General features: G+C 41.7%; 2 protein-coding genes across 2 annotated transcripts; one reads left to right on the top strand and one right to left on the bottom strand.

The window, feature by feature from the left end:
- Nucleotides 1-473: 473 nt before the first annotated feature.
- Nucleotides 474-8611, bottom strand: dclk3 (doublecortin-like kinase 3). The gene is made up of 7 exons (XM_085446422.1): nt 8351-8611; nt 6991-7202; nt 6378-6509; nt 3828-5012; nt 2150-2282; nt 1898-2065; nt 474-1778 (listed from the first exon to the last, which is right to left on the bottom strand). The coding sequence occupies exons 1-7, from the start codon at nt 8415-8417 to the stop codon at nt 1093-1095; spliced, it is 2583 nt and encodes an 860-aa protein (XP_085302548.1). The 5' UTR covers nt 8418-8611; the 3' UTR covers nt 474-1092.
- An 11323-nt stretch (nt 8612-19934) lies between these two features.
- On the top strand, nt 19935-22789 carry fabp3 (fatty acid binding protein 3, muscle and heart). Its single transcript, XM_085445778.1, has 4 exons — nt 19935-20134; nt 21535-21707; nt 22266-22367; nt 22457-22789. The coding sequence occupies exons 1-4, from the start codon at nt 20062-20064 to the stop codon at nt 22508-22510; spliced, it is 402 nt and encodes a 133-aa protein (XP_085301904.1). The 5' UTR covers nt 19935-20061; the 3' UTR covers nt 22511-22789.
- Nucleotides 22790-24392: the final 1603 nt, after the last annotated feature.

The raw sequence follows: 24392 nt of genomic DNA on the forward strand, positions 1-24392 counted from the left end.
GATACATAAATTATTCAGCCCTAAACATGTAGTGCTCGAATAACTACCACTACGAAGCCATAAGCATTTATAAGAGTTTGCATGTCCTAGATATTTGTTTGAGGAGCACCGAGGGCTGGGAGGGTTTCATATGTAAAGGATGGGGGTGTTATGCCTGTGCTTTGGCTGCTTTGGGTGGGGTGGGCAGGATGTCAGAAGGTCAGCTGTTTGCAGTCAGGAGGGACAGATCTAACCACTCCCACTGGACACACAGATCTGCCTTATTTGGTCTGTGTGGAATGGCCTGCAGCCCCACTCAGCTATGTACACACACTTTACCCAGTAGCCCTATGTGCTCACCCTGTTAGCGGTGTTGGGCAATCTTCATTACTTACTTGAGCTTACCACATACCCATTTGCCACAGATGGCTGTCTGTCATCACACAGGATCAGTAACATAAACTCAAATTTACAGAAGCTGGTTACACCCAACACACTGTATTGCCAACAGAATTTATTTGGACAAATAATATACAAATGTATGTATATTTTTATTTCATGAGCAGATAACTAATGTTGCTAGATAAATAAGACAGATTTCTAGGAAAGAACATCTAGTATAAAAGTATATCAAGTATAAAAGGAAGCTGGATCAGCTTCAGCTTACAGCTAAAAATAACTACTAAAACCAGTGGCATACATGACCTTTTACTCTCAAAGTTAACCATAATTTGCAGAAGAAAAAGAAAAAATACCAAAAATTGACTAAAAAATGCATTTTTAATGCACCAGCATGTAAAAAAATCAGAAACTGCGCTTCACTATTTTCCTTTCCATCCTTCTCTCACAGTATTGCACAGACAGTGCTTTGGTCATTACTTGGTCATTACACAACACGGTGATTAGTTTCTGATTGCAGGATAAATGGATTACATACATTTATGAGATGTATCCAGCCTCATTAATCCGACCATATTCATCCCCAGGAGAGTAAAAATCGCTTCATCTGCAGGCCATTGAAGGATTCAGCTGCCAAGAAATCAACAGTATTGTCCGGAACAATGAAATTAATGACCCTGATCTCATCACACAAATGGGAGATTGACAGTAACATCAGGACAGAGTTGGAGGGTGGGCGATGGTGGTGGCATGTGCGTCTGGTTTGTTATGGTTTTGCGGTGCAGAAGTTAAGTTCTGTTGATGCAGAGAGGAAGCAGGGGTGGAGGATGGGTTGGTTGGAGGTGTAGAACCTGTAGGTGTCTTAATCTGTGGTAGAAGTTCAGTTTCAGCTGCTGTGGGGGAATCAAGGTGATTGAATTTAGAGTTCAGCAGCTTTGGACTTGGACACTGTGTTTCTTGTCTATCTGTAGAGGCAGCCTCTGGTTTATGTTGACCAGTCGAAGCCTCTGAGGGTGTGTGCTCTCCGTCCTGTGGGGATAAGTGGCTTGCCTCCACTAGATGTTGCTCTGCTGGTTTGTTCTTATCCTGTCCTCTTCCACTGCTCATTGCTGTTTGTCTCTCATCTTGTCTGCCGAGCTCCTTCAGTGCGTTCTCCTCATTGATGGCGCGTTTTCTTGTTTTGTCTGTCAGTGATTCTGTTGTGTTTGTTTTAGGTGGTTTCTGGACTGTTTCTGGTTTTCCTTCAGTGGCTTCTGTGTCTCTCGGAGTTTTGTCTGTGAGCGCCCTCTGCTTGCAAGTTGAAGCCATTGCTTTCACCCAGGGATGCAGGAGGGTCTGCTCTGCTGTCAGCCTCACGGTGGGGTCCGGCTGAAGGAGAGCTCGGATGAGGCCTCTCGCTTCTGCACACGAGTGCACACAGAGAAAAAACACGCTGTAAATATGTGTGTATACACATATTTGCTTTTACACTTTTACACGAGTACTTTTACTTTTACTTGTACACTTATACTTAACTCACCCTCTGATATGGGGTCCCAGTAGGGGGATGGAAAATTAAGCTGTGCCTGCTTTATTAGCTGGAACAGCTCTACCTGGTCACGATTACGACTGCGAAATGGGGGGAAGCCACACACCAGGATATAGAGAATCACACCCAGAGCCCAAACATCCACTGCTACACCATAACCTGACAGTCAAAAAACAAGTACAACTTTTCAGAATAACAAAACGCAACCCAAATTCAGGCAGAGGAGTCACATAAAGTCCTCACCTGTCTCACAGAGGATCTCTGGGGCTACATATGTGGGTGTGCCACATATGGTGAAGACTGGCTCAGTTACAACCATGGCAAGACCAAAGTCTCCCAGCTTCAGCCTGCAGATGCCAGCAGCGACTTGCTCTATCTGAGAAAGGGAGTAGGTGAAATAAAACACAGACGGAGTGAGCCATGGAGGCAAAGTTGGGTTTGAATTTTTTGAGTCTTTGAGGTCATCAAAATATTTATCCCGTTGACATTTTTGTGCATCTTGGAGTTTAAAAAATAATTGCACTTTCTTACTCTACAGACATTATATATAATACTTGTATGATGATCTGACAGCACACTTGTGTTGATGTGGCTGTTTTGGTTTATGAAGTCAGAGAGTGTGTCAAACTCGAGTGTTGGTGGGAGAAAAATTTGAAGAATAGCTGCTATAATCTAAAGTCATTTTGTGGCGGTTCTCCTTCTAACCTCAGTTTGTGTAGCGTACTACAAAGTTCAGTTCTAGGCTCAGTCTTATCTGCTAGACTTAAGATTACTAGACACATAAAGGATCTCAACTACCATCTGCTTTTAGCAGTGTTTTTTTTTTTAAATCTATATTTATCTCTGTTTATTCATTATTATTAAACTGTATCTATTTGCTTTGGGGTTTTGTTTTTTTTAATTTTTGTATTCTAACCACAAATCTAGAAAGGTATTAGTTTAACAAATGTTACTTAACATGATGGGCATGCGACAAAACTATGACCGACCTGTTTTGATTTCATAAAAAATATACTTTGTACTTTTATTTGATGTTATGTTTTGCTGTGTGCATGCATGTGTTTTGTTGCAGAAGTATCCTTTCATTTGAGTTATTTTCATTTTGTTTTAGCACGCATGTATTGTGTCACACACTTGCCAACTCATCTATGCACTGCTTTAAACCACTAATATTGACTTATGTTAGGTTTTATGGTGTGGGTGTCTCATTGGTGTAATTATTGTCCCACACGCCATCAGACTGTTTAACTCCTCTCTGGAGGGGAGAGGGAGGGGAAACAGGAGGACAAAGGAGGGAACAACTAAGCTGTAGTGCCTCTTCACCTCACTGTGCAATACCTTTTGTGCAATACTTTTGTAAATAGTCAACGGTGCAATAGACTCAATACTTGAAATGTGCAATTCACTTGTATTTTTATTTTTATTCCTATTTATTCTATTTATCCCCTTCGTATATTTTATTTATATTGTCTCTGTATTTATATATATGTGTGTGTGTATAACTCTGTAACTTCTGTCGGTGCTGTGCTTTTTTGGAAATCGAATTTCCCAGAGGAACCCACCCGAGGGATTAATAAAGTTCTATCTTATCTTATCTTATCTTATCTTATCTTATCTTATCTTATCTTATCTTATCTTATCTTATCTTATCTTATCTTATCTTATTGATGTTACACAATATGTATGTTGTGAAACATAAATAACATGAGAAGGCAGACTTCTGCTAACTAAGTTAACAAAGTGTTTTTGCCAGGGGCCCAATTGTGTTAATGTTTGTTGTCACCCTCCTTAAGGACCCCTTTTAAGCCAGGGAAAACCCTGAATAGTATTATGTTAAAATGAAAAAAAGAAGCTTAATTACCATTTTTTACACACAAGACCTTGAGAACCCAACAATCATTCTCACTACCCTGAAACCCACCAGGAGGTTCTCTGGCTTGAGGTCTCTGTGGACGATGCTCTTGCAGTGGATATAATTCAGAGCTTCACTCACATCTGACACCATCAGTCCTGCCTCTGCCTCTGAAAACTTTCCCCGGTCACTGATGGCCTCAAACAGATCCCCTCCACTCACCAGCTCCATCACCAGATAGGAGTGAGTGTTTGTGTGGTGGTGAGCGAACAGCCGCACTATGCGAGGGTGACGCAGACTCCCCAGGAGACTCAGCTCATTCTGCATCATGTGCTCTCGACCAATCAGTTTGGTCCGCTCTACTATTTTGATGGCGAGGGTTTGACCATTGTCACGACGGCGGCACTCTCGCACCACCGCAAAGTTCCCGTCTCCAACCACACGTCCAAATTTGTAGCATTGCTCAATGTCTGTCAGGGTGACGTCTCTGCCATCGGTGGGGGGGTCAGAGGTTTCTTTATTCTGTGATTCTTTAAGAGCTTCACCAATGTCTGGAGCTGCACTTTGAATATGGCTCTTCTCCTCATCTCTGCTGATTGGTCGAGGAGATGATGGGTTGTTATAGATATCCGGCTTTATTGCCTCCTGCTCTTTTTGCCTCTTTGACACAGGAGGAAGTGGGACCCTCGCTGATAGCACACTGATCGGTTGTGGACTCTGATGTTTAAGTCTTCTCACTAAGCAGTTTTCACAAAGTGCAGGAGATGGTATGTCTGCATTTCTTGGAACCTCTTCATGTTTAAAAGGATCAATCAGAGAAGGCTGATGCACTCTGACTCCTCCCCTCACATTTAGCCTCTGCAGGTGGTTGGGAAGGTGAACAGATTTTCTGCATGAATTCTTTTTATGAAACTTCTGTGTGTCAGAATTATATTTGTCTGCCTCATGTGTGTCTGTATATTGAGATGTGTGAGTATTAGTATAAGGCTTGGCATGTGTATTTGTGTCTTGGCATGTCTCTTGGTTAGTCCCACTGCTGTTGGTCCCTTCGCTGTACCCACTGTCAGCCTTGGCTGCTTTATCTGGCGGTGGCCTTAGTCTCTTCTCCCAGGCCCGCTGCGCACTTGATCGGTAATGTGAATGTTCTGGAAATAATTCCTCCAAAGCTTCCTGCACACTGCTCAACTCAGGACGAGCCTTACCAAGAGCCAGGAAGGCGACCTCCCCTCGGAAAAAATCACACACACCCTTAACCTGTGATAGACAGAGACAGTGGTGAAAAAAACACACTCACAGACATCAGATCTGCAGCAAAAATTCTATCAATTTCATAAGGCTGCTAAAATATTTATATTTAATATAAAATCATGTTTTTCTTTTTGATCTTTTCCACCTCTTTTAATTTCATGTACTGTGATTATGTGGCTGTAGCAACCTATATTAAAATGCTCTGGCTAATTATAAAAGCAAAGTTAATAGATTTTGTGCAATGATTTATTTGTCTGAGAAATATACTATCAATGTGCATTATTTTGCTCAACATTGTACAGAGCAAACTGTGAGGGATGCTTCTCAGATTAAACCTGTGAAAAATGTGCAACTTATTGTGAAAAGAAAACATTGAATATCTTTTATTCTTAGCTAAGTTTATATTGGTTCATTTGTCAGTCAGTTGTGGAGTACAGCAAAGCCTAACACGGTCTTGAAGACCTGGAACCCCTAGTCCCAGTCTTTGTCACTTTTACATACACACCATACTGCTTTATGTCCAAATATGTTTTCTCTGTGTCCAAATCAGACCATTCAAAACATTTTTGAACACAAAAGAAAAAAACAACAACTGTGCACCTTGCACAAATGGGGTTTTATAGTTGCACATTTTCCCCCTCAGTCTGAAAGTCTGAAATATGTGCCAAATATAAATAATATTCATATGAGATGATTTGCAAATCTCAGAGCCTTATACAGTATTTTATTAACAGATCTTTTTTTAATTTGATAGCAGCAACACATCTCAAAAGTTGGAAAACTAAGTGGTACTAAAAAGAAACAGCCAGAGGAATAATTTAGAACTTTAGGTTAATTGTGATCAGGTCAGTAACATGGCTCAACCATCTATAACAAAAAATATTAACAAATTACAGAAGAATTTCAGAACAATGTAAAAACACATCATTATCAAATAGTAAAAATTAACCTAAAAATATAAAAACTTTGAATATCCAAACATCTACAGTGCATAACATCGTCAAAAAATTCAGAGAGAAATTCTGGAAAAATCTCTGTGTGCAAGAGGCAGGGCAAAAAAAAAATCTGTGTTGGATGTCTTTGATCTTAAAAAATGGTACATTTTCTGAGTTAAAACATTTTATATATTTTCAATGCTCTACTGTAAATAAATGTTCAGTTTATAAAATATGCAAGTCGTTCCATTCTGTTTTTATTTAAATTTTACACAGTTTCCCAGCTTTTTCAGAATTGAGGTTGGAGTAAATGACCACAAATCTCTACATTGAACTGTATACTGAATGTGTGGGGTGCAGGAGGTTAATAGGGGCGCCTTCTGCACATTTTTGCCTGCTCCTTTTTCAAGATAATCTGGTCATGGTTGGGCCTCACCTCTCGTGCATGAGTTGTGTAAAGACGTGTGACTCTAGCTCTGTGCCAGCGAGGAAATCCCAGTGCCTCTGAGATATCCAACAGCAGTTGCTCAAAGGACACCACACCCCTGCGGTTCAACAATACTGTTACCTTGCAAGCCCAGAGACAAAAATCACTGTTAGGTTAGGAAATTCATCCCATCTAAATTATATTCTTAGAAATTGAAAACATCAAATCATCACTTTTAGAAGGGATTTATAAATCATCAATATTGTCTTTAAAGTGGTTAATAAATCAGGTTGATTCTAAGCTATTAATAAGAATCACTTTTAGAGTGTCCCTTCTTTTCTTCTACTAACACTTCCTTTATCTTATTGGGTCTTCTCTTCATTAGATAAACATCTCCAGTGGACTGTATGAGCACTTCTGATGAAGAGTTGCCATGAATCAAGCCATCATTGTGTTGCATTATTATCAAATAGAAAGCATTAAAGTCACCACAGGGGATTTTTTGATATCGTTTTAATCCAAAAATGGTTGTAATAACATGTCTCATAAATAGTCTGTGAGGCACTAGTAAGATTGTGCCTTATTTTAAAGAGCTACCAAAAACAGTCAACATTTAGCTCACCTTCCGTAGTGTGCTTTGGCTACATGGGCGGACAATGGTGACCAGATGAGGCCGCTCAGCGCTCTCCTCTGCATGCCGGGTGTGGAATAGGGGGAGGAGAGGAGGAGGTGGAGGAAGAAAGTGGGACCTGCGAGCATGTTCTGCAGGATGAGGGTGAATGGGCCAGGGCTGGGGGACCCCAACTGGACGTTTCGACATGGGTACAGAAGGACCTGAAGCAAAGGGAGGGGTAGAGGAACAAACACGGAAACCAAGTTGGATTTATGAATGTGTGCTATAACACTGACTGAAGTTGACATGGCTGGTAGATCTCTTGTAGACTTGTATACAATAGAAACTCATAAGTAACACAACACCCGCTCCTCATCCTGTGAGCCTGTGTGAGTGTGAAAGCAAATCCGGCTGATCAGATTTGAGTGTTTTCCATCCTACAGAGTCCAAAGGCCATTTGAGATTCCTCAAGCACCTTGCCCCGTCGGCTGAATTATTTAGGCTTCCTTAAGTCATGAAAAGCCGTTACAGATATACACACGCCCACACCAACAAAAGCTTGTGTGACCTATTTAGGGCTCAGCAAAATCTGCATGATTAATGAATCATTAGAGACCCACACAGCATCTTTGACATTTCACTTTCTGGCAATGCGGTGAGACAGAGAGATGTTATCCATTCAGTCAGCAGAGCTGTGGGTTTTATGTTTTGTTTCCACACAAAGAACAACGGACAAAGACACAAGACTTTACCTTCAACATGAGCAGCCCCCCCCCCCCCCCCTCCCCCAAATGTGAGCAAACACACACACACTCAAAAAGCTTTTCAGAGTGGACACAGAAAAACATTCATGTCCCATAAAGAGCCAGCTGTGACCAGTCAAAGAAGACTGAATCAGCCTTTTTTCTGTGTGTGTGTGTGTGTGTGTGTGTGTGTGTGTGTGTGTGTGTGTGTGTGTGTGTGTGTGTGTGTGTGTGTGTTTTGAGCTTAGGCCATATATATTGTGAGGTTAACTATTTTTCATGCCCTTTGCGGGCTAGCCTTTTTCAAAAGAGCCATTTTAGCATGACGTTATAACACAGGTGTTACTAATCTCATTAATTAAGCCCCAAATATATGAGGATATGAATATCAGAGACCATTAATATCAATTAACATAAAAACGTTTTCTAAAGCTTACCTCGTTTCAGAATGGTTTCTATGAAAAAAAGGGTCTTTAAGATTTTAGTTAAATAATATTTGTATTTTTTTAGTAGCTAAAAGAGAATGTTTCCCACCTACTTTTGTAGTTCAAAGTTTTGGCTGAGACACTCAGTTTTAAATTATTTTAGCTGCACGTAAACTCGATTCAGCCCGACCAAAGACTCACCTGACAATCTTAATTTAGCGTTACGCCCCCCTTCGCATCCATACCGTGCTTTCTGTGAGGGAGTCATGTCTTTCGAAACAATAACATTTAACAAAAAACAAAACAAAAAATACAGCGAATTAAATTAAAACACAAATGATAAAAAATATATTCAAAAACCAGCGACTCTTATTTCCTGCTCGGCTTTATTCCTCCATGAGCTACTGCTGTCATACCGCCTCTTAGCTTTCACGTAAAGTAACGGGATGCTCTGAGAGAGGGCCCTGTAGCTACTGTGGTTGCTATGGATACAGGTCAAGTTGAACGGATGGAGAGGGGAAAACACCGGAAGCTCAGCGAGTTTGACGTCAAAATAAAATACTTTGAATCAGTGAGCATTGTGTTGCATCTAGATGTGTGTGTCTCCCGAACTTGATACTTTTAAAAAAATCCACACATATTTATCACGGCAATTAATTACTCTACTGACATATTAAACAAACTAATAGCTCGAGATGGCTAACGATTGTAGCGGGCGCGTGGCTTTATTTTGAGCATTTTTACCGGAAGTATTCAGTTTTGTCTTCAAGACTTGACACCGAGTATTAGTGATTTCTTTGAATAGAGTGGACTGATTCTACAGCATACATCTTTGATGACTTTGAAAAGCAAGAATTGGGTTCACAGGTTTGCATTTATTTTGGAATTTCTCTAATCCAGCGGTTCCCAACCTTTTTTGCGCCACGGACCGGTTTATGCCCGACAATATTTTCATGGACTGGCCTTTAAGGTGTCGCGGATAAATACAACAAAATAAAAGTAGCGAAAAAAAGAAAATTTATTCATAACACACATGAAAAGACCCAGGAAAACCGAGTAAACGATAAAAACGATAACAAAATAACGCTGAAAACCGATGAAAACTCTGAAAACTATACATTTCACACCTGAGCCTCAACTCTCGCGGCCCGGTACCAAACGACTCACGGACCGGTACCGGTCCGAGGCCTGGGGGTTGGGGACCGCTGCTCTAATCCACACAGGCTCAAATATATACATAAACCTCCACATGTCTGTGAAGGTTCTCAGTCATCCAGGTCATCGTAGTCAAAGGAGCTTTCAAAGAAAAGCGTCTGGACTTCTTTAAGTTGCTTGAAACCTCCACATGTATTTGTGGGTTGGGTTGTGTGTGTGTGTGTGTGTGTGTGTGTGTGTGTGTGTGTGTGTGTGTGTGTGTGTGTGTGTGTGTGTGTGTGTGTGTGCGCGCGCGCGCCTTAGCAACTTGCACCTAACCTCAGGGGTGAGTTTGGGATCATTAAGGGTTAAAACCCAGACACATTTCTGACAGGCCAACAAAATAGTTAATCTTTTTCAGATTCATATCTTAACCTTAGATTCAGGTCTATATTTTCTCATAAAAAGTCTACCTGTAAGTGATTGTCGCTATTTTATTTATTTCGCAATATTTCCCACAGTCCAGAGACTTTCATGTTTAATTTGATTAAGGTTAAATGGTGATTCTAAATTGGCCAGAGTGTGAATCTCTGCGTTAACCCTGTGATAGATTGGCAACCTGTGCAGAATGTACCGCCTCTTGCCCTATGACAGCTGGGATAGGCTCCAGCTTCAGCCATGACCTTGAACTGGATAAGTGGAAGAAAATGGATGGATAGATAGGATTTGGTTGATCTAGTGGTTAAAAACACAGCATGGGCCTTATTGCTGGTTTAAATCCACATCAGCGGCATTCACTGTGTGCCATTGCGCTCTCTTTTGCCCTTGTTTTCTTACTTTACGCTTTGTATATTTGGATTGACAGTCCTAGAAGATGATGACTTCATGGCTTAGAGGTTTAAAACAGTGAACATGTAAGAGAAGAGCCAAGTTTTTTTTAATATCGAGGAGCTATGCTTGAATGTCTTTGCCAGTTTCGTCCTCCATTCATCTTCAAAATTCTCAGAAAAGAGAGAACATGAACTGACTCGTCTGTGCTTAAAGCCAGCTACTGTCCTTGTGAAATCACTTTATGTTTCAACCACAGAATGAGGGAGAAAAATGAATCCCCAAACAAAGCCTTTTATATCACAAAGACTGGAGATATGGTGACAATTCACAGTGACGGAGGGGGAGAGGAGCTGCCAGTCTCAAGGGGGTTACCAGAGTTTCACAGATGGAATTTAACACACATACACAATGAAACACACAGTTTTTAGTTGATCTTTAGATACGCTGCCCCCGCCCCCACCCCCCACACACAACTCTGTCTCCCAGGATACCGTTGATATTGGATCAGGAAGCATCAACTTCTGTTCCGGCTCCTGATCCTGGACGCACCACTGAAACGTAACAGTGCGTGTGTTTTCTCAAAGAGAGGACAAAAGCTCAGATGACTGCTAGGACTATATTTATTATTTATTTTGCCTTTATATCAGGAAGAATACCAGCTTTTTTAATATTTATTGTTATTTTATACACTTTAACTTCAGAGTACTTCAGCAGGGAGCTCAGAAGAGCCGTACCTGGAGCTGAACCAATTTTTTCTATTAAGGGAGAAAGAAGTGGAGACCCTGGAGGGTTAATGTGGATAATTTCTCTGCCATTTGTTGCTAATTTTCGTGAAACTTTGTTAGAAATGTGGGTCACAGGCAAAATAATATCCAGTGCTTCACTTTCTTCATGAGGTTTTGCAGCACGACACTTCCACTGATGCAATCACATTCACATTGATTCAGTCTTTTGGATCGAATCCTTGGCCAGATAATATTAACAAGTTTAAATCAGGGTAAATATCTCAGAGCTGGTAATTTTTGATTTACGTGTTCACATAATTGCACTTCATGTTTCTGACCAGCAGATGTGGCTCCTGTACTCACTATATCTTCCTGCCTGCAGAGAGGACTTGGTTCCATGTGGTTTTCTTGAAAAGGGCTAAGCGATTCCTTGGAAGAGCCATCCAGCTACAGAAACCTGAATCAGCTGTAAGATGCTGCGGTGCGGTGCTGTGTTTCTCTCTGACTGCTTTTTGCAAAACATACAAATTCCAAAGAAGACGACAGGTTGACTCAGCACTCTGTCCTTGAGTGACTCAGTCTGTTTTTCCTCTTTAAAGCTTGTCGATAGGTACTGGAGGATATGCAGAGTAAATCTAGGATTTTGAGCTTAGGCGTATCAGATGCGGTAAACAAATCAAGTCAGTGCTGGTGCTTTCTAATAAGCTAAAAGCCTTTCAGAGACGAACTTTTGGGTTGGCACGCTTTAAGAAATCTTATTTTAATTATGCTTTCTCTATCTTTTTAACTTACTTTTAAATTAGCCAGGATGCTTCTCTGCATGGACTCTCTGAACCCAGTGGCTAAAAGAGTTGCACTTTATTAGTGTTACTGGTTAGTAACCATTAACGAGAAGCTGCTGTTGCGCATGTCATAACAGGCACCACACACCCTGGATGCCACCTGTTTGGGCTCCACTCATCCAAACATCCATGACATTTAAAAGCTCTGACACAGTCAAAGTCAGGCATCTTTTGACTAACCCAGGCATATGCAAACGTTACTGTCAAAGGAGCCATTTTTCATCTGTATGAACCCCATAATCATATTTAGGTTAAGTATATACTAACTTATCCGTATTATATGTGTAAATATTTTCTTACTATTACCTTTTTGCCATGTGTGAACTCTGCAGCTGCAAAGTTGCATTACAGAAACAACATGTTTTGTGCCGATTATTAAATTATAGAACCAAATCAACAACAGTTGTTTTTCCATTATTTTTTTTTATTATCAACATAACAGAACAATTATGAAGTGGAGGAAAAACAACCCATTAGCATGTTTAGGCCTATTTTGAAAATGGAGTAGCTATAAAGCCACGCAGGCCACTTTGAACCCTACCAGTGTTTGTGCAGATGAATCAGAGTAAAAGTACTCCACTGTGTTCACAAATAAAAAAAATATAAAAGCTTTGAAAATAGAAACATTTAAAAACAGCCTTCAGCTAATCAGGAAGAGCACTGAGTCAATAGTGTTGGTGGAGGAAGCAACATACTGTTAAATTCTTTATTTTCTACAGTGACATCCACAGCAGGACTCCAGATGAGCCATTCGTATACACGCATCCATGTTAACCACCGCTACTAAAGTTCCTCAAAACTACAAAAGTCAGGCACCAGGTCATAAGTGTATGGGGTGACCCACAAAATTCTATTTACCAGTTGAAAGCTGGAGAATAAGTCCTGTGCAAAAACGAAAGAAAAAAATCGTCATTACCACGTTCATATTCATCTGGTTTTTGCCAAAGACTGGAAATGATCACAGACTGGTCACATGAGCCACATGTCCGTGGCTGACTAGTCATGTGATGCCACACATGCCTCAAACTTAGACACAAACCACAAGTGACAGTCGGGTCATTACAGTCTGTCTCTCTCCCTTTCTATCGACACTTTATTAGGTACCCTTTCGTAGCACTGCGTTGGACCCCTTTTCCCTTCAGAACTGCCTTCATTCATGGTAGATTCAACCAGGTGCTGGAAAATCCTCTGAGATTTTGGTCCATTTTTACACGATAGCATCATACAGCTGCTGCAGATTTGTTGGCTGCACATCCGAGATGGAATTTCCCGTTCCGCCTCATCCCAAAGGTGCTCTATTGGATTGAGATCTGGTCAATGTGGAGCTCATTTGAGTATATAGAACTTGTCGTTTTCAGCAAACCATTTTGAGACGATTTGAGATTTGTTATATTGTGTGTTATCCTCCTGCAATCAAACTTTAAAAGGTACAGTGTGATCATAAAGGGATGGAATGGTGAGCAACAATAATCAGGTACCCTGTGGCCCAAAGTGTTCCCAAAATTATCCCCCACACCATCATATCCCCATCAGCAGCCTGAACCATTGATTCAAGGCAGGATGGATCCATGCTTTCATGTTGTTGTTGCAGCAGAAATCAAGACTCATCACACTAGGAAATGTCTTTCCAATCTTCTGCTGTCTACTTTTGGTGAGCCCATATAAATTGCAGCCTCAGTTTCCTGTTCTTAGCTCACTGGAGTGATACCCAGTGCCGTCTTCTGCTGCTGTCCATCTGCTTAAAGGTTTTGCATGTTCTGCATACCTTGGTTGAAACAATTGAACAATGACAAACTTCTTGAATCTTGAATCTCATAAAACATGCCATGCTGAAAGGTGGGTGCACAATAAATAACACGTTTAAAAGTCTGTCGCTCATTCTGCAATCTGAGTCATGCTGATTTATGATGTTCATAATCACCCTGTAATTTTCTATCTTGAGCGCCGCATAGACAAATCAGTGTGAATAAAATTATATAAGCATTGCCGAGAGAGAAGCCGACATATGAACACACTACAGAAGGGAGTGGCAATTTCCAGATGTTTATTTAGTTGTATTATTCCCACACTCACATAAAGTTCTATAGAAAAACCCCAAAACACCCTTCTATGCTTGTGAAATTGGTTTTAGCCTTGTAGTTACAGTTGTGGTCAAAAGTTTACATACACTTGTAAAGAATATAATATAATGGCTCTACCGAGTGTCCCGTTATTTCTAAAACTCTGATTTTTCTCTGATAGAGTGATTGGAACAGATACTTCTTTGTCACAAAAAACATTCATGAAGTTTGGTTCTTTTATGACTTTATTATGGGTTAACAGAAAAAAGTGATCACATTTACTGGGTCAAAAATATACACACAGCAACATGAATTAGCAATTTTGGTGACTTACAAAGTTGTCAGTGAACTGAGCTTCATAGCATGGCCTCTTAACTTGTGAGTGATTATGAGTGACTACAGCTGCTGACTTCTCTTAGGCCAGTTAAATAGGGCTCATTGGATACAAATGCCCACAAACGCTACAATGGGAAAGTCAAAGGAGCTCAGCATGGATCTGAAAAAGCAAATTATTAACTTGAACAAGTCAGGAAAGTCACTTGGGGCCATTTCAAAGCAGCTGCATGTCCCAAGAGCAACAGTGCAAACAATTGTTTGTAAGTATAAAGTGCATGGCACTGTTTCGTCACTGCCAAGATCAGGAAGAAAACGCAAGCTATCACCTGCTGCTGAGAGAAAATTGGTCAGGAGGGTGAAGAGTCAACCAAGAATCACCAAAAAGCAGATCTGCCAAGAATTAGAAGCTGCTGGAACACAGGTGTTATTGTCTACAGTCAAACGTGTTTTGCATCTCCATGGACTGAGAGGCTGCCGTGCAAGAAGGAAGCCCTAGCTCCAAAAGCAGCACCTTAAGGTTCGACTGAAGTTTGCTGCTGATCACATGGACAAAGATAAGACCTTCTGGTGGAAAGTTCTGTGGTCAGACAAAACAAAAATTGAGCTTTTTGGCCACAATGCCCAGCGATATGTTTGGAGGAGAAAAGGTGAGGCCTTTGACCCCAAGAACACCATGCCTACAGCCAAGCATGGTGGTGGGAGTATTATGCTGTGGGGCTGTTTTGCTGCCAATGTAACTGGTGATTTACAGAGAGTAAATGGGATAATGAAGAAGGAGGATTACCTTCACATTCTTCAACATAACCTAAAATCATCAGCACGAAGGTTGGGTCTTGGGCGCAGTTGGGTGTTCCAACAGGACAATGATCCCAAACACACATCAAAAGTGGTAAAGGAATGGCTAAGTCAGGCTAGAATAAGGGTTTTAGAATGGCCTTCCCAAAGTCCTGACTTAAACCCCATTGAAAACATGTGGACAATGCTGTTCTTCAGCATTGTCCACATGTTTTCAAGTCCATGTCAGAAAGCTATCAAATTTAACTGAACTGCACCAATTCTGTGAAGAGGAGTGGTCAAAGATTCAACCAGAAGCTTGTGGATGGCTACCAAAAGCGCCTAATTGAAGTGAAAATGGCTAAGGGACATGTAACCAAATATTAGCACTGCTGTATGTATATTTTTGACCCAGCAGATGTGATCACTTTTTTCTGTTAACCCATAATAAAGTCATAAAAGAACCAAACTTCATGAATGTTTTTTGTGACAAAGAAGTATCTGTTCCAATCACTCTATCAGAGAAAAATCAGAGTTTTAGAAATAACGGGACACTCGGTAGAGCCATTATATTATATTCTTTACAAGTGTATGTAAACTTTTGACCACAACTGTATGTGAGGTCAGCGTACATGTATGTTCACACATGCACTCCAGCACACATCCCTGCTTGTGCTGTGTTTTGAGGACAAACACTCTGTGCAGGCTTCTCCTAGATAGCTATAGGGGCTTTATCTGCAGTTGACAATGCAAACAGCAGTTTAACTGATTTTGTTCTGTATTCAGATTGAACAGGCTGAGCCCAAAAGAAGCTTAGAGGTGATAATTATATTAACCAAGATTAAAATAAAGACACGGCTCATGTACCTGCTAGTGCAAATGTTGGTATGCTATCTCTGTTTACTTACGCTTAATAGTGTTTATACTGCACTTGAACTTATGGTTTTACCCAGCACGGCTAAAGTTTCCAGCACACATATGTAAGTCTTTATGAAGAGGGGATTTTACGCCTCAGACTCCCAGAAAAAACTCTATGTGAGTTATAACCATAGTGGCATCCCAGAGCACTATATCACAGGATTGCATAAGATCAAACACACACCCACACACATTTGGAAAGATATTTCCACAGACACTGACAGGACTGACGTGTTCTTTTTTAATTTTAGATTCTAGCCTTTATAGGCAGAAGAACACCCCCCCCTCCCCCAAACAAATAAAATAATCTTTCAATTTTTAACCATATATCCATACATATATACATATATTTGAGTGACATGTTACCACCTATGTAACTGTTTAAATAATAAAATCCAATGTAGGCAAATGAGGGTAAGAGGAAAAGCTGGAACTAAACGATTTTAACCTTTCACCTCCTCTCTCTCTGTCCTCTCCTCTCTTTTTTCCATGTGTCCCTCTCACACCTGTTCATGTCAAGTGTCAGACCCGTGCGCACCACTGATTCGTTCCAGCGCGCACACATGTGCCAGTTTAGACACACTACTTGACACCAGCAAAGGGAGGCCCGGTGGAGGACAAGGGCAGTAGGACAGAGTGTGTAACATGGTTCGATAAGTATTCACTATTGACTTTTGTTGCCCACTCTGTCTGCCCGTGTGTGTGTGTGGTTTGACAGTGTGGTAGTTTTAATGCATGTTTGCTATTACACAACGTCCACAGATCTGACCATGCATTAGCAGATAGGGGAGAATTTCGTCACATTGAGAGAGACAGATAGATAATAAGTGGACACTTGTGCTTCTGCACGGAGGCTAGTTTATGATGCCCTTTGGGGACTTGAACCTGACTGCACACCAACCCATAGGGACTTATATCACAGTGAGGACGAAAACAGGTCTTTACATCTGTACTTGTGAGGAGTGATTTGAATTTTTGGTTTTTTTAAGTTTTAGGCAGGAAATTACACTTGACCTGTATACACATCTCAGAGTGACGTTTTCAGGACTGGATGTTAGTGTTAAAGTTAGAATTAGTTTGAAATGATTTTTGACATGGTGAGAAATGCTTTCATGCTAAGAGTTGAATTAGAAAATTATAACACTCTCATTCAAAGTAGTCTCTCTAAGTAGGGCCTTATTTTAGGAGCGTACTTGGACAATACCAGGAGTGTTGTCAGCTAAGACTACAGCTGAATCCACACAGGAAGCAGCTAGCATCCAGAGCCATTGGAAGGATGGTATTGATAAGAGCTGCACCGTCTTCAATCTCTCCAATGGACCATTTTCAGTTAAAGCAATGGTGGCTCATCACAAGCCTCGCAATATTTCTGAAGGTTTCCAATATATGGTGACATATATAGCAGCACAGAAGTGTGAGATACATTTTTGAAAGGTGGGAAGTTAAAAAAAACAAACAAACAAGTCTGTATGTTATCACCACACATTTCAACTGCCTGCTAAGCCTTTGCAGGAACTATTTGAAAGCTACATGAACCACATGACGACTTTGATTTCTGAACGCCCGTTAACAGGACTCTGACTTACTCAGGGGCTCTGCTTGCATCCATGTAGACCACAGAACGCTAAAGAATTAGCTTTGAAGGAATTATTTGATGTATGGTTTGTGTTTTGTGACAATATTTGGACAACACCAGGAGAGTTGCCAGCAATTGGGGCCTAGAACATCCACTAGGGACCAACTGTCAGCTTCAAAGCAATGTGCTTCTTCCTGCTTTCTGTGGGGACACAGCCTAACACTAGTTAGCTAGCTTGGTTAGCCTAGATACTACACAGTGGTATTAAAAGAGACTAATCTACCAAAAACTGCGTTCTTTGAGTAAAACTGAAACATCAACCATCTGTAACTCAAAAGCTTAATAATACAGACCTGAGTACTATAAAAAACACATGAGTACTATTTTTAAAAAGGAGGAGAAAAAACACAGCTGTAATGGGAAACCTTGGGAAATATTCCATTCAACCTAGTCCAGCACAAGCTACAGCTAAAGGTTTTTCATTTAAGCTTTTTTCTTTTCTGGAAAAATAATTTTTTTTTAACTATGTTAACTAGAGAGGTTTATATGTGCTCCCTGGTGTACTTTTTTAACTCCATTATCTCCAGTTTTATTGTGACTACAGCATAAATGCTCCAACTATGCATGTGTGTCCATCAAGCAGACTCCAGTGGACTTCTAAAAGTATAACTAGAATGACTGCTTGTGCTTGGCATCTGCAGCTGTCTGAACTTATCTTTGGACAGATGCCTTGTCTAAATAGTTACTCTAGGTTCTGTGCTAAGCTAATATTTTATTGCCTGGATCTCTCCGCATTTTTCCTAAAATGCTGCTCTATTCCTATTTAGCTTGTTTCTGCTGTATGATCAGGAACTACGAGAGCAATGAAAAGACCGAAGAACAATGTGCTTCCATCAGTGAAGTCTTGCCCTCTGTGTTCCTGTTTTTAATCTCCCAAATGTGTTCCCCAAAAGTGTTTCAGAAATGGATGGATGGATGGTACCTTTTCTGTCAGGAAACTCCACATTTGGTGGAGTATTTGCATTTTCTGCACCAGGAAGATGTCTGACTCCAAACATAACAACAAGGTGTATTTATTGAGTCTTACAATGCAGTTATTATGCTATAACATCTGGATCTGATTCTCCGGACTCTGCAAAGTTTCCCTTTCGCACATGCAGCAAACTAAGGCAATCCACTTTGTCAGATGTGTTGTTGCAAAAGCCAGAAATTCTCATTTAGCTTGGTAGAGCTGAAAGAGAAATGACTCATGACATCCACTAACTTGCTGTGAAGTCTGCAGACAAGGACCTGCTCTGTCCTCCAAGAGGTCTACCGAGATATTACGTGGACTTTGTAGCAGGGATCTGATAGGGATCTGAATCAGAGTGGTCTGCTTTTACTTTCACCTGTGTCACGTCTAACAAAATGAAAAAAGTGTCATGGGGGGACCCTAAGATAATGCTGCCAATTACAGAAAAATCTGGAATTTAACAAAAGGAAAATTCCTAAAAATAAATAAATAAATAATGACACTGGAAGGCTGGTCTTTGATCCACCTATTCCTGGTACATTTGAGACTTCCCTGGTGAAGGCACAGTCTGCTCGACACGCTAACAGCTGCAGGAAAGAGAAATCATGTAAATGTATTTGCTCGGGTGAAAATCACCCAGCGATAGTGTTCTGGGGTTAATACAGATCAATTCAATAGTAACAAATCACAGCAAAAATCACCTGAAGGCGCTTTGTATTGCAAGTCGTTTGAAACTGTAATCAAACAACCCTATGAACAAGCAATTTGTCAACAGGGAAAAACTACCTTTTAACAGGAAGAAACCTCTGGCAGAACAAGGAAGGGGCAGCAATCTCTAACCGGTTGGAGATGAACAAGTTTTGTATTTGTGTCTAGAAAACAAGCACTATAGTAACACACCAGCACTCTTATCTTCACAGTCATAACTGCAACACACGTCTGCCAGCATACTCGGACCTGTATCTGTGTTTACAAGCACTCTCACAAACACACATACACATTTGGTTACACTTTTCACACTTTGGTGAGCCACATTTAGGTCATCAAAATAACCGGCAAACCACACAGTGCAGGTGGATGGAAACCCCCCAGGTGGAGAGACCAGAGATGAGGAGAACAACTAGGGAGTAAAAGTAGGGCAGAGAAAATACGACATTTACAACCAACAGCTGCAAAAAAAAAAAAAAAAAGACTCAATGGTGGGCCTCTTTTCCCTCAGGCTCACCTCCTCGTACTCCTCCACCTCCTCCCCATTGACTTCTCCACTCTGCCCTTTCTCCCTCTTCTTTGATTTCTCTACTAAAGCCCTCTCTGATCCTCTTTATTATGGCTGATAATACGAACAGAAAGCAGATGCAAACAAACCTTTCAAGCAATTCAAACACAATTTATTTGCATGGCGATCACTTTGACAAAACCAAGGCTATCACGTGTTCTCTTTTTGCTCCCCCCCCCTCTCCTCCCCATCCCCCGCCCGGCAGTCTGTGGGTGACACAGACTGATGACATCACGAACAGCCGGTACATTCAGCCAGTAAGATCACAGCAAAGCTGGTGGTGCTTTACATTACTCCCCCTGTCTCTTTCTCTCGTCTCTCATTCTGACGCTCCCCTGCTTTGTCGCCTCTCTCTCTCCCTCACACACACACTCACTCACACACACCGTCTTTCTCTCTCGCCCTCATTCCTCCGCACCGCTGCAGACATGGTCGATGCTTTCGTTGGCACATGGCTCCTCAAGGAGAGCGATAAATTTGATGATTACATGAAAGAGCTGGGTAAGTGTTCCGTGTATTTCTATTTCTTTCTTCTTCTGTTTTTTTTTTTTAATGCATGCACATTGCGCAGGGGAGTGTGCGCGCATGCGTGTGAAACAGAGGATGCAGCAGTAGTGCCAGTGCTGCAAGCGAGCGCATGTTGAGACGGGTTTGAGGCGAGCTGAATGGTATAAGGTGTGTTTCATTATGTAAACTGTTTTAAGTAGCTTGTTGATACAGGGTGTGGGAAAAAATGATCAATCATGGGAGCAAATAAGGGAGGCTTCAAATGGAGAAATAAAGGGGTAGGCTGTAGAGTAAAGGGTGGAGCGAAGCGTAGGTTGGGAACAGAAATACAGCAGGAGAAGATGGGCACCAGAGGGAGGGAGGAAAAAGAGGAATCATGGCTGACCACATGGGCCAAGTGCTGGAAAGGAGGGAGGACCCCCCCCCCCCCTTTCTTTTTTGAGTGAAGAAAAAAAAATCAGCCCCACTGTGGGAATCACTGAATGGCATTCATACACACAGACACACACAGTGTAGTATAATGTGGGTGACCTTCGCTGAAAGCTGTTCATTGTGTGAGGTCATGGGAGGAGCCGAATATCAAGCTGGAAGGAGGAGCTGGTGGGACGGGAACATGGAGATATAGTTTGGCTCCTGGCACACACATGGCTGTGGAGCGTGGAATGGAGGCAGGTGGATGGAGTTTGTTTTACAGCTGTGTAGAGCCACATCACCATCGACGTATTTCCTCTGATCACGGTAACAAGCAGACGCCCTTTAACCTCTAACCCCAGTCCTTTTAATCGATGAGGCATCTACACACACATGTGCTATGGGAATGTCGCTGCTGTAAATGAATTGGGTTGTTAACTTCAAACAGAAACAGATTTTTTTCCCTTCAGTAAAAGAAATGGTGCGAATCACGTTTACCCAGAGAAACAAATTCACTCAATCCCTCATACACACACAAACGCACACCAGGAAAGCAGGTAATAATTTGCACACACACACATGCTCAAACAGGCACTCTCCCAGGTCAGAGGGACTCTGCAGTGTTTGAAGAACGTGCAGCACGCTGAAGTGGCTGATAAAGGAGAGATTAGAGGGCATGTCAGATGAAGGGCAGCCCGGGGGCAAACCAACGGCTTTTGCTCTGGATGTGCAACAACATATTCCTTTCGGTATCTGTAAACACTCCCAGGACGTTTCCTTTAAGTCGGGTTAGAATATCTCAACATCTGCTTGATACACTGGTACAACCTTTGCCCCTATGTGAGAGGATCAGTGCCAGCGGCAGAGAAACAGGTTGAGTCTCTGCCTCACCTTTAGACTTGTTTATTTCCCACGGGGATAATCCACCCTCAGCACACCTCACCTGACTTACCTGGTTGTTTTAAATTTGTGTTGTTACACAGGCGTGGGCTTCGCTACACGGAAAGTGGCCAACCTCACCAAGCCCACCACCATCATCTCAGTGGACGGCGACACGGTGACGCTGAAGACTCAGAGTACCATGAAAAACACAGAGCTCAGCTTCACGCTGGGAAAGGAGTTCGACGAGACAACCGCCGACGACAGGAAGGTCAAGGTGAGAGGTCAAAGGTCCAATTTGAACAATGCAAAACCTTGCATTTAGCCTTTTATGAAAGAGGTTTTAAGCAGGCTTCGTATGAGGTAAGGAGAAGTCTGCTGGAACCTCCCTGCACACTGGAGAAGTAACCATACAGAAATATGGTGTGATAATTAAAGTGCACAGGCTGATGGATCGCCGTGGAAACAGTCGTGATGGGATGACATAAAGCTTTGGGAAAGAGATAAAGTTAAGTGCGCGGTAGCGTTTAAAGGGAACGTTACGGGGGAAAGGAGCAAGGAGCATACACTTTAACTAAATGTATACTGCAGAGTGTTTGCTGATGGCAAGAAGCTGTGGCTATTGCGAGCTCACATTCAGACTGATGTCTCTGTGGGCTGTTGCACGAGCACATGAATTACCCAACAAGTCGTTGTCGTCCTCTCTGATTGCACAGTTTCATTGTGCGCAATGGTGAAGCGCACAATGAAATAACAGAAAGCCGAACCACTGATTTAAATGATCCTCACTCGCTCGCTGGATGTGTGTCTGACTCTCGTTTCTGCTCCCCGCCAGTCTATTGTCAAGATAGAGGACGGGAAGCTGGTGCACATTCAGCGGTGGGACGAAAAGGAGACCAGCCTGGTCAGGGAAGTCAACGGCAACGTTCTCTTGCTGGTCAGTAACCCACCCCCCCCAAAAAAAGAATAATTCAAATGTAACTTCTGTATGTATGTGTATGTAACTTCTCTTCTCTCTTCAAACAGACACTCAAACTTGGAGAGGTTGTTTGCACGCGTCGCTACGAGAAGGCAGAGTAAAGAAAAAGAAATCCCACAACATTTCAGCAGCTACCTGCATCAACTAAAATCCCGCATCCCAGACTCCTTAACACTTCTTCAAAACAGGCCAAAAAGAAAAACAACCCCACCTCCTCATATGGCTGCTATCGACCCCCGTCATTGTCCCTTTTAGTATTAATTTAGTATTGACTGTGACCTCCGACTCCTTTTCTTCCTCCCCACCTCCTTTATACGTTGTTCATTCTACTGTAAGAAACAATGAATAAATTCCATCAATTTTTTTGATGTTTGTTTCTCTGTAAGACTCCAGGTCTGCATTTCTTCTCTTTTTTAAGAATGTGGCCTGGAAGAACATGTTGCCTGGAAAAGTGTTTGAAAAGTTTTCCTGTGGAGTTCTGATACGTTTCAAATAAAAGTGTCTACACTGATGGACAGACTGGAGGAAAAAAAATGCTCCCTGGATGTGTTTTTCTTTGTTTTAATGACGGTCCGTAGCCCAGAGGTACAAGAAACGTTGCTCAGGAAAAACTGATCTGGGATCTAAATGATCAATTTAAAGCTTTATTCGGGGAGGCTGATTGCGAGGTTGATCTCGTGCATTCAGGGCTGTATTCGAGGCGGATTGAGCGTGAAATTGTTCCAATCTGAGCTGTACTTTTAAACAGGAGGGTTGACGAGTTCAGTAGTCCAACACAACTATAGACTCGAGATGTGTGACCACATTTTCCATCACAGTGGGCTTTAGAGGGACTCACATGGAGGTTAATTATAGCCTCTTAGCAGCTCCTGTGTGTGTGCACAGATGAGTGTGGATCTTGCCTTTGCCCTGGTGAGGTTAAAGGAAAGTTGAGGTAAAGCTTGTACTTGTGTGGATAATGTTATGTCCTGTACTTGAATTAGGCCTGTGCATGTGCTGTCTAAATTCATATCATTCCTTCCCGGGGTACACTGGTGTCATGTGCTAGTGACGCACTGCCAACTAAATGCAGGGTAAAGGGGTGAAAGGCCACCTCCTGCTGCGACTGCCTCCTAAAGTTACCCGGAGCTGAAATGGTTGAGGAACGAATGGATGGAGTAAGGGTAGAGATTATGGATGCGGCTGTTTTTGCGCACTGTACCTGCAGTGTGTTGAAAATTTTGCAGAGTAAACACAAACAAAGCAAATGAGCAGAAAAGCTGTTTCCAGGACCTTGTTGAATCTCTGCCAAGAAGAATTAAGGCAGCTCTGAGCACTAAGTGACACAGTTTGAGCCACTAACATACAGGTGTGAGAGGTCCTCTTGCAGGGTAAACCTGGTCTGAATTTTCTTCACGTCGCCATGACACCATGTTGATGTGGCTTCACAGCTCCTGAACAGAGCACAGTTGATTTTATGCAAAGCTCATGCAAAACTAATCACGCTGGAGCCCTTAAATAAATAACTATACATTTACATTTTCAAACTTTGGATTTTTACTACATTTCTGCAGAACAGCTTTTTTACTATGCTCACTCACAGGGCTGTTTTTCATTTTATGATACTAACCCAAACACATATATCATATATAGGTATGTACAGTGCATGTGCAGCGTAGCACACTGTATAAACTATACAGTCATAGTGCTCAGTGCTTTGTGGATTTGAAACATCACAAGGCTGATACAGTACCTGGATCATACTAGTAATTCCAATTTGAGCAAACGATAACGACCAATGTGTCACAATCATTCGGCTCGTGCTTGAAAATCTTTTCACGGCTAGTTTGAAAACTGACATCTGGAGCTCAAATGTGTTCTCAGACAAATTTACAGATAACAACTCCGTGCTGTAAAACAGGGAGGGAACAGTCAAGAGGAACAGCCGTCGACAGATACACTGTGCAATCAGGATCAGACATCAAAGTGTCTGCTAATTACTTC

The sequence above is a fragment of the Copadichromis virginalis genome, linkage group LG22 (genome assembly GCF_057382275.1).
Source record: "Copadichromis virginalis isolate Kocher_CV1m ecotype Utaka linkage group LG22, C_Virginalis_male_GT1.1, whole genome shotgun sequence".
In the NCBI taxonomy this organism is placed as follows: Eukaryota; Metazoa; Chordata; class Actinopteri; order Cichliformes; family Cichlidae; genus Copadichromis; species Copadichromis virginalis.

Coding starts and splice junctions, on each gene's coding strand:
- dclk3 (XM_085446422.1), bottom strand. CDS start 8,417: ATGACTCCCTCACAGAAAGCACGGTATGGATGCGAAGGGGGGCGTAAC. Junction 2,283..3,827: donor TCAAGCCAGAGAACCTCCTG/GTGGGTTTCAGG, acceptor TCCCTTTCTCAG/ATAGAGCAAGTCGCTGCTGG. Junction 1,779..1,897: donor CTGGGACCCCATATCAGAGG/GTGAGTTAAGTA, acceptor ACTCGTGTGCAG/AAGCGAGAGGCCTCATCCGA.
- fabp3 (XM_085445778.1), top strand. CDS start 20,062: ATGGTCGATGCTTTCGTTGGCACATGGCTCCTCAAGGAGAGCGATAAA. Junction 21,708..22,265: donor CCGACGACAGGAAGGTCAAG/GTGAGAGGTCAA, acceptor GCTCCCCGCCAG/TCTATTGTCAAGATAGAGGA. Junction 22,368..22,456: donor ACGGCAACGTTCTCTTGCTG/GTCAGTAACCCA, acceptor CTCTTCAAACAG/ACACTCAAACTTGGAGAGGT.